Source organism: Cibotium barometz, chromosome 15 (genome assembly GCF_041138505.1).
Source record: "Cibotium barometz isolate CiBa-2024 chromosome 15, ASM4113850v1, whole genome shotgun sequence".
NCBI lineage: Eukaryota > Viridiplantae > Streptophyta > Polypodiopsida > Cyatheales > Cibotiaceae > Cibotium > Cibotium barometz.
Window position 1 is genome coordinate 21,729,670 of NC_141060.1, and position 9,809 is coordinate 21,739,478.

Genomic DNA, 9,809 nt, shown 5'->3' on the forward strand with positions numbered 1-9,809 from the left:
CCTCTATCTAGGTACATCATGGCTCGGCCTCCTGTCTGCAGAGAGAGAGAAAGAAAGAAAGAAAGAAAGTTATATTAACGTCTACAGATGACCCCAAGGGCGTATGAGACCAAAAGTAATACAATGGTACCATGGATATATTGAGCCATGGAAAACTAAAAGAAAAAGTAAAATGAAAATATCTACAATACATGTGATCAATAGATGATCCTATGTAGAGTGAGATATGTTGTGATCAGCTAATGACGATACCCGCCTCAGCCAGAACCGATCTAATGGTGGAGTGAATGTTAGGCCTCTATGATGGGAGCGTGTCATGTCGGCAGAGAACCTCACGAATCTGTCTTCGTGTGGTGGAGGGACCTGATGCTCTGGGTCGGGGACGTCTGGCTCGCAGATTGGATCAAGCTCTCGCTAAGAACTCCTCTGGGGTGTGGAGCTGGAGCGTGGGTATGGATGGTGGGCTCTAATGTCGTAGTAGATGATGTCGTAGTAGAGGAACTATTGTGGGCAATGGCATGGGAGGCGATCTTTGTCAAGCGTGTATACATGCTGAATATAAGTGACAGTCTGAAAAAGGGCATCTGTAATCAGTGGGGCCACCCCAAACTCTGCATGTAGAATGTCATGTGGTACAGATGGCTTACTCCTGATCATGCATGACATCATCACCTGTAGCCTTACTATGCTCCTCCAGTGATCCTTCCCTAGGCTTGGCCCCCAAAAGGCTGCACCATACATAGCCGCCGCTGGTCGTACTAGAGTATCAAAGAGCCAATACTTAGTGCGAGGTTCTTGGAAATGTGCCTTGAAACATTCTCTCTCCATACGGGCTAGGGAGGCATGCCCCCTCGCAAGTCGGTTAGTGGCAACTTTGTCCAAACCCCTCTCTCAAGAGACAGTGGAACCTCCCTCAAATCTCATAACATACGGTGCATTTTCATATGAAGTGCTCCTCTGACTCAAGCTCCTGCTGGCACATAGTGCATATCCTCTCCTCACGAGGTATCTGCATGGCTCTCCCTGTCTCTATCCTCAGACGGTGCAATGACACCTGCAATTGGCCCATTGCAATACACATGGCATGTGACATGTATATGTCAAGATATCTGGCCCTCAGTATGAAACCATCCTCTGTAAGCCTCATGAAAGTATCCATGTAGTACTGCTGCTTGTGTGAGAGTGGCTCATGTGTTGTGATCCACATATCCTGTATGTATAGTCCCAATAAATCATATCTGATCACCAGGTTCCTTTCATCGTGAGAGAGCCACTGTACGATACGATACCATTGGGGGGGGAGGAGTCTACAGTGCTTGAGGAACCAGAACATGGATATGTGTCTCTCCCAGTTGGATCTCCCGATTATCTCCAAAAAAGAACCTGGATGGGTAATGCAATACGTGTAGCGTTTATGACTAAGGGACCGTCCTTGCACAAATATGAGCAATGCATCTAGGGTGATAGGTTTAGGGACTCCTCTCTAGATCAAAATGGCCATGTCCAAATCTTCTCCCTCGTACATAACTTGAGAATCTGACTGTCTAGCCTACCTATACTAGGGATCTCCGAGTGATGTAGCAAGATTCTCTTATCCTACCAATCAAGTGTACACTACCAGTCTACCTTGCCAGATTTTTTAGGTCTCTCAACAACCACCCCCCCCCCGCCCCCACTGCGGCGGTTGCGCACATGCCTCCCACTCCTTCGCTCCCCGTTTGACTGTGCCACACCTTCGCTCTTCTCCCCCACCATCGACATCGCCATCCCCTCCTCCCCCCTATTCGTGCTTCCTCCTCCCTTGCCTTTGCTTCCTGCTTCCCCCTTCTCATTGTGCACAGGGCCCCGCCTTCCTCCTTTGGTGCACCCATCCCCACCTTTGCCCCCCACTACCTCCATCTTCACCTCCACCATCTCCTTTGGGCTGCCTTCTACCCCTTCTTGTTGCACCTCCTCGCTATCATGTCATCTCCTTCCCCTCCCGCCTTCTATTGTTCCCTCCATCCAATCAAGCCCTTCCCCCCTGCCTCGCCTCTTGTCCTCCCCGTTGAAGTTTCACCGCCTTGCTGGCTTTCCATCTTCCTCAGCCGCCATTGCCTCTCCTCACCCCTTTTCTGTTGTTTCGTTGTTGCCTCCCACTCCTCACCTTTCTTCATCCTCGAAGGCTTTTGCTCTCATGTTGTTCTTCACTGGCAAGAGTGGTGACTCTGGTCTCCACCCTTCAAAAGGGCAACCTCTCCGTCATTTTTTCAGAGGTGGACCTCTAGCTTTTGGCTTCAACTATTTCCTCCATTGAGGTCTCATCATTTGGTTTGCAAGATTGTACGAAGGTGACATGGACATACTTCTACCCATTGCCCAGCTCAGAGGTCGAGTATGTGGCCGGATTGATGTGTTTGTAAGGGCTATTGTGCCAATTCATTGTAATATTGTCGAGGCACCCAATGAGCAACCAAGTGTGGACAAAGTTATTGGGTTATTGTGTGAACACACTTAGTTGGACATTATTATTAGGGCTTGTAGCTAAATCACCAACATTAGACACTATAAATAGAGTCTAGGCCGTAGTCATATTCATTCATTGATCAATCAATCATCATTGAGTAACTGAGAACTCAAGAGCAGTGCTACCATTGAGTATCTCTATTCAACATTGTATACACTTCATGTTAGTAACACATGGTAGATTAGGCCATCTCTCTCTACTGTGTACTGAGCATGAAGAAGAATCAATTTGTTGTGCATGGGTTTTAAGTCTATGATTAGGCGCTAATCTTATTCAATCAATCATAAACACGCTTCTCCAAGCATCCATGTTACATTTGTATCAAAGCATCAGGTTTTGATGGGGCTGCGTTTTGCAAATTTTGTACCAGATAGCTCGTGTGTGCAAGGACCGCTCAGCCAAAGGGCAAGAAAGAGGGCCAAACACACCAAGTAGAGGGCGGATAGAGCAAGCAAGCAAGGTGACATGTTGGTGCTTCAGATGCGACCGAACAAGGGTGGAAGAAGGCGCTTCAAGAGTGTCTAGTGGTGGGTACTCAAAGGTTAGATTTGGGAGAGCATAAGAGCAGCCAGACTCAACAAAAATGCAGCCCTATTCAGGCTACATGACAGCACACAGTAGGTGACCATCCATAGCAGCAAAACATCAGAAGGGTGCCTCCAAGGAGGTGCTAAAGGCGGCTAGTTTGTGGATAGAGGGGTAGCGTTTATATATCTGGGTATATGCAGCCTCCTTGCTTGAGCCAATCGGCTACACCCACCCTTCCTCCATCACGCAATAATGAAACCTTTGCCAAGTCCTTGACCACAAAGGTGTGTTTTTTTTTCTTCAAGTACATATGCAACAGGTACATGTGTGTAGAACATGGGTCGGTAGATGTTACAGAGCTCTTTGGTTTTTGGGAGGCAACATGGTCCATCAATATCAATCTCTACAAGAGCATAGTGGAAACATGTAGGAAAGAGAGGGGTGAGGAGATTATCCAGTAGTTGGAGAGCCAGTTGACAGCTTGCCGACAAGAGACCTAAGCAAGAAAGGCATCACATACAGTGGAAAGTCCATCCATAGATGATGCTCAACATGAGGGAGTGTTCGAGGATTCCAAAAAGATTTCTAGAGAAGAAGTGGTATCAGTGACAAAGTCCCCAAGAAAGGAGCAGATGAGCCCAAGGAGCAGACACTTGCAGGCTTGGAGGTGATCCAAACAGATGGAGGACAACCCATCTCAAAGTCCATTCTTGTTTTTGAGGACAGGGAGGAGTCATCAAGTGAGTTTCAGACTTTTCTCTCCAAATCCATTGTGGAGGAGGATGTGATGAGTGATTCCGCAGTGGTGTCTACCATGCTAGTTGAGAGTCCAAGCTGAGCATCCGGGGCAGAGGGGCTAGAAAAGACTAGAATGATCTTTCAAATGCTACCTCATATGGAGTCCTGCTAATAGATGAAGAGAAAGATAGGAGTTTGGTGGTCAGTTCTTGGCTGGCAGTTGGAGGTCGACCAACGGCTTGCCCGCGGTGCAGCCACCCCCAGGAGTCTCAGAGACATGGCCTTTGGGATTGCCCGAAGGCTCAGTAGATTTGGCAGCGGATTCTCCGCATCTTCGCTATTGACAGGGCACCAATCCAGATCATTACATGGGGCACTGTCGCTTGGTCCACAGAGGTTGGAGTGGTCAGGGCTTATGAGGAGGATGGGGGAGGTCTAGGCCTTCAGGTCTCTCACCATCGTATTGCAGCAGTACCAATCACAGCCCCACCTACAGGCAACTGGCGGCCAGGCTCATGCCAGAGGTGGGAGATTCGCAGTAGCATAGCAGCCTGGCACATTTGGCATGCTAGATGCAGTGAGGCCATCAAGGGTACCCACACTTCGCCAGCGAAGACCATCAGGAGCATATGGCTTGATATCATTCACACCCTCCGCAGTCAGTGGGGGAAGTTACAAGGAGGTTTTGACTGCAAGCGAAAGCGGCAGAAAGCTTTCTTGAGAATTCGGAGGCCTGGCCCTTTCCCCATGGTTAGAGGCAGTGACCCCATTTGGCATTACATACCACCTGTGTGGTTGTTCCCCCCCCGCCCCCCCCCCCCCCCCCCCCTCTATGAGATAGCCTTCTTCTCACAGAGCGGCCAGTCGGAGGAGAAGCGTCTCTTCCCCTTATGATCATTTGATTCCCGCCCTTAAATGAGGCGAGTTTGTATTTAGCCCTTTGTGGTTGTATCTAGCCCTTTGTGGCTATTTTTCTTTAACTAATTGAAGGATCTTTTTCCCGGAAAAAAATAAAAAAATAGCTGAAGAGAAAGAGTCGTTCAACACAACTTGAACTAAAGGCAAATATTGTTCCCACTTACCTTGTTGGTCGTGAACATAGCACTTGAGCATGTCGAACGCCAACTGATTGTAAACTTCATCTAGCCGTCTGTGTGTGGGTGAAATGCACTGGGGAAATTTCAAAGTTGTCAAATAATGCCCTCCAGAAATGACTGGTAAACTTGGCATCGTGATCTGTCACTATGGTCCTAGGTATGCCACCTATTTTCCCCCACTCGCCTCCCCTCTCCATTTTCACCACTAGCATGCAAGACTACCCTCCATCTCACAAAGAAGATAGTTGCCACCCTTACCAAAGCAGATTTGGTACTCGGAGGTAGTGGAATGGTTTCATGCACATGGATTGGAGATGGATCATCTCCCCCCATTTCAGTACAACCTAGACTCCCCACATGGAGACCTCTCACGACAAGAGATCAACTCAAAGATTCGGGTGTCATCATCAGAGATAGGGACAAAACATGAGTTCTACCGAGAGCATTTTTTGACTCACCGGCGATGGATTCTTTGAGATCTTGAGGTACATGCAGATCCACATGTCACATGCTATGCACATCGCGATTGATCAGCTTAGAGTATCCTCCCACCGCCTCCTGCCAGAGCCAAGAACATCCCACGAGAGGAGGGGATATGCAGAGTATGCACCATAGGAGAGGTAGAGGATGAGGCCCACTATATGTTCATATGCCTAGCACATTATGAGATACATGGGAGATTTCATTGCATCTTCCGTTCTCAAAAAGAGCTAGTATAATTCCTAAGTTATCCTCGCTCAAAAAGAGCTAGTATAACTCATGTTCTCATCTAGCAAGAAACACATGCTTCTTTCGAGGAGTGAATCCATGGAAGATGCATTGCATCTCACGTGCTGAAATCAACCCGTGTTTCCTCTCACATAAGAGGCGGAGCTTGGTGGGTTTGCACTCTTCATCATACCACCCATTTTGGTGCTAGGAGCTGTCACCATTTGGCCACCCAAATGGTTCTCTCCAATTTCCTGTGCCTGTGTGTGGCCAGTTTGTGGATTGGAGTGTTCGCGATGCCAGTTTCTCACACCTGTTTATGGCTCGTTTGTGGATCGGAGTACCTGTGATCCCAATTTCACGCTTTCCGATGTGCCAGACTTGTGCCTAGAAATGCTAGTGCTGTACTTGTTCCATAACCGAGAGATTTGCTCATAACAAAGTGCACATGCACACATGTTTGCATGTTTGAAAGTGTTTTCCGCGTGAATTGTTTTCATGTGTTTGCTTGCTATGAATGTCCAGTTCACGGGGCCTGGGATGCCTACCCGTGAACCATGTGATTGCCTTGTATTCTGATGTGTTTTGTGGCTTGTGAACAAGTGGTAAGTGCACTCAAAAACTCTTGTATTAGTTTATTAAAATGCTTTGTAATGTTTATAACCTTTGTAGGTTCACATTCATTATAAAATGGGTAGACATTTTTTATAAAGTGCCTGGGGCCCAACTTGGTGGCCACAATGTGTGGGGTGGGTATCCCAGAAGTGAGGGGTGACCACCCATGTTGCCATTAGTTGGTGTGGCCAACTAAAAGCTCATGCACGACTCATTTTCATCTCTCTAGGAAGCAAATCGTCAATTTGCCATAGCTCCTACACACGCCATCGTTTTTGTTCACTATAGGTGCAATACTCAAAGAATCGCGATTCCATCACACCCTGGTGATCAGCAGGCAGGAGGCGACTTGCTCTCCTATTCAGCATGCGACAATTCAGCGGTACAGAATCTGTTGTATGACCCGCCACATTAGCAGGACGTACATTGTACAGGCCTGTATGGGCAGTCCTCTGCAGCCGCTCTCGGCTGGCCGGCCTGTTTTCCTGCTGGCCGGTGCTGAATTCTGTTTTGTCAAGCCCGGGCAGCCTATGCACCTGTCTTGAGTGTGTGGGTAGTGCCCGTGACCAGCTGAATGTTCCAATTGCACTCCGACATCAACAATATCACGCTGCTTGAAATCATGCCCGGGTGCCAGTTTTCTGTTTTCAGCATTCCTGCGTTGTGAGAGAGCAAGCCAGGCTATAGTACGTCATGCCCGGGAGTGTCCACCACCGGTGCAAGTTTTCCGTTTTCAGCATTCCCACGTTGTGAGAGAGCAAGCCAACAATGTCACCACTGCTTGAAATCATGCCCGGGAGTGTTTGCCGATTTTCCGTTTTCAACATTCCCTTGTTGTGAGAGAGCGAGCTTGGCTCTAGTACAGGCACACCAGTGTCGTGTGTGGACCCGGAACATCAAGGACATGTTTGCTTCTTTCCAATGGGAGGTAGGGAATTGTTGAAAGTCTTCTTCAACGGAATTCTTCTCCGACAACATTGTTCGGTATTTGTATTCATTTCTTTGTCTATGGCAAATTTGTCTTTTATAGCCTGTGGAACATTATACAAATAAAATATTCCAATAATATACTTGGTTTTGGGAGGGGGGGGGAATCGGCCCGGGTTCTGGCTCCAGTGTGTAGTTGTGCAAATCTTAGTTTTCAGCTTTGTTAAGTTTTTGTTGTGTCCATGCCATTAAGTGTTAAAGTGATTGTTATCTACGAGACGGTGCCCAATACGTGCTCACACCCACTAGGGTGAATTACAAGAACCCACTAGCAAACTTGCTAAGGAGCATGTGGTATAGGGAAAGCTGGCATGGGCGAAGTCATGGAAGATGGAGGAGAGTTCGGATGTGGTGTTGGAGATAGGGAGGGATAAGTCCAGGGCTGAGATGTGGCGAAAGAGATGGTCCGCATAGATGTGGGTCAAGGTCATGATGGAAATGGACATGGGGAAGCTGGTGGAAGGGGTTGTGGGTGTGGATGTGGGGGCTAAGGTAGAGTATGATATTGTGATAGAGATGTGTGGTCGGCTAGTATGGGGGGAGGGGGGATGGTGAATTCTAGAATATGTGATATGAGAGCAGGAGACCCATGAGGTAATCCACCGGCCTAGAGCCTCCATGATGTGGGAAACATGTAAGGTCATCTAATTGTTGCCATCTGGACATCTTGTTATATATAACCGGCTCATGCATAGCCCCATCCCCAAGAATTGTCTACCATATGCTGTTACCTCTCCTATATCTTGGTTGGCCCTCTGCAAGCTCATCTCAGCCAAGTCAATCTTTGGCAGCATAATGGCATCTCCTTGGAAGTTATATGTATGTATCTGCTCCTTGGCTGTCCTTGCATTAAAGTTGCCCAACAAGAGGACTTCTCCTTGTTGGGAGAACTCTGCAACGCATATGGGAACATCTGTGAAAGGCCAAAATAGCTTTTGAGATCAAAAAAATAGTGTGTATATAATATTTATTAGGATATACCTTAGAGCATCCCCTTAATGCAATCTGCAACAAAGAAATGAAAATTTAGATGACCTGACTTGGCACATGCTAGATTAGCATTGTGAAGTACTAGTGTGTGTGTGAGAGGAGAGAGAGAGAGAGATATTTAAGTCTACAAAAGGCCCAAAGGGCCTATGAGACCATGAATAGTACAATGATACCATGGGTATACAGTGCCATGTAAATACTAAAAGGAGGACTTGAAAAATGAAAACCGAAACGTGACTCTATAAGCATACATCTGCATAGAAGACTCGAATGCTAGCCAAGGGAGACACGCTGTGTCCAGGGAGTATACATGCTGAATGTAAGTAATGGTCTGGAAGAGAACATCTGAGAGAGAAAGAAAGATATATTAACGTCTACGAGAGGCCAAAGTCGGCCTATGAGACAAAAAGAAATAATACAACTGTGTTCTTCCGGTCATCGGAAGAAAAGAAAGAAAAGAAAAAGAGAGAGAGAGAGAGACTCTTCTATATCACGGCTGGATAAAACAGGTTGGCCCAAATGTATCCATCTCTGCAAATGCTCGTATTGGTCCTGGAGTAAGACTGATTGGATGCATCATACTTGATGGTGTGGAGGTCAAGGTATGAATTCGGTCCCTAGCCTGCCTGCAAAGACTTGCATGTAACAATTTTCAATTTCCACTCATGTTGATACACACTCGTTGATATGAATTTTTTAATCTAGGAAAATGCCATAGTACTTCACTCTATTGTTGGATGGAAATCATCAATTGGCAGATGGGCAAGGGTACAGGTAAATAAAGAGAGAGTTCCTTTACTTTGACTGCGTCATGGTTCTCTACTCATTTGGTAATATATGGTGGCTGGATGATTGCAGGGTGGTGGTAACTACACTGCCAAACTAGGCATAACAATTCTTGGTAAGACTCACATGTGCTTTTGTGCACATGCATGAACCCCCCCCCCCCCCCCCCCCCCTCTTTTTCCCCCCTCCACTCGTATGTGTTTCCTTGGTACTTGATGGCATACTTTAAACATAGGGCTTTATGTTGTCTAACTTGCTGGATTCAATGTTTTGCAGGTGACGACGTTTCTGTGGAAGATGAAGTGGTGGTCACGAATTGCATTGTGCTTCCACACAAAACCCTCAATTTTAGTGTACAAGATGAGATTATACTGTAGCCTTGTTGAGACGATGGTGGACTCAAGCTTAGCCTTTCACTCACAATTTTGTATGTAGGTTCTTGAATTCACTTATATCTAGTCATAATTTATTCATTCTCTGTAAGTTCTTAAGTGGCTTACCAAGACAATATCGTCTTCTATCAAGGATGTAATCTTTACTTGGATGCATGATTTGAGCGGGTAACAAGCCAGAGCAAAAATTTTCAAATTATAGAACTAGGCTCAAAGGACTGTTTAGGTACAACTTATGTAACCAAACTTGCATTCCAACCATGGATTTAAATATCCTGGAGACATTGAATGAGCCTTACGTACCCAAACATGATGCACACTTTGGTAAAGGGGGGAAAGTAGTCCAGCTTCAAAATCACATGAAGGGTGGCCTTCATGATCATCCTGCTTCTGACCAGAAAGTGTGTAACAGTCTTCATCTCATGTCTGTAAAACCAAGAGGATGTTCTGTTGGGTGCTCAG

General features: G+C 46.6%; 1 protein-coding gene across 3 annotated transcripts in view; it reads left to right on the top strand.

Moving 5' to 3' along the window:
* The window catches only part of LOC147631060 (uncharacterized), a 105,704-nt gene extending 96,187 nt beyond the window's left edge, over positions 1-9,517 (top strand). For all 3 annotated transcript variants that reach the window (XM_086809386.1, XM_086809387.1, XM_086809388.1), the window contains exons 13-16: positions 8,679-8,771; positions 8,875-8,943; positions 9,028-9,070; positions 9,232-9,517. In XM_086809386.1, the coding sequence (XP_086665512.1) occupies positions 8,679-8,771; positions 8,875-8,943; positions 9,028-9,070; positions 9,232-9,332 (306 nt within the window). In that variant the 3' untranslated portion in view covers positions 9,333-9,517. The remainder of the gene's footprint in view (positions 1-8,678; positions 8,772-8,874; positions 8,944-9,027; positions 9,071-9,231) is intronic.
* The last annotated feature ends 292 nt before the right edge of the window (positions 9,518-9,809 follow it).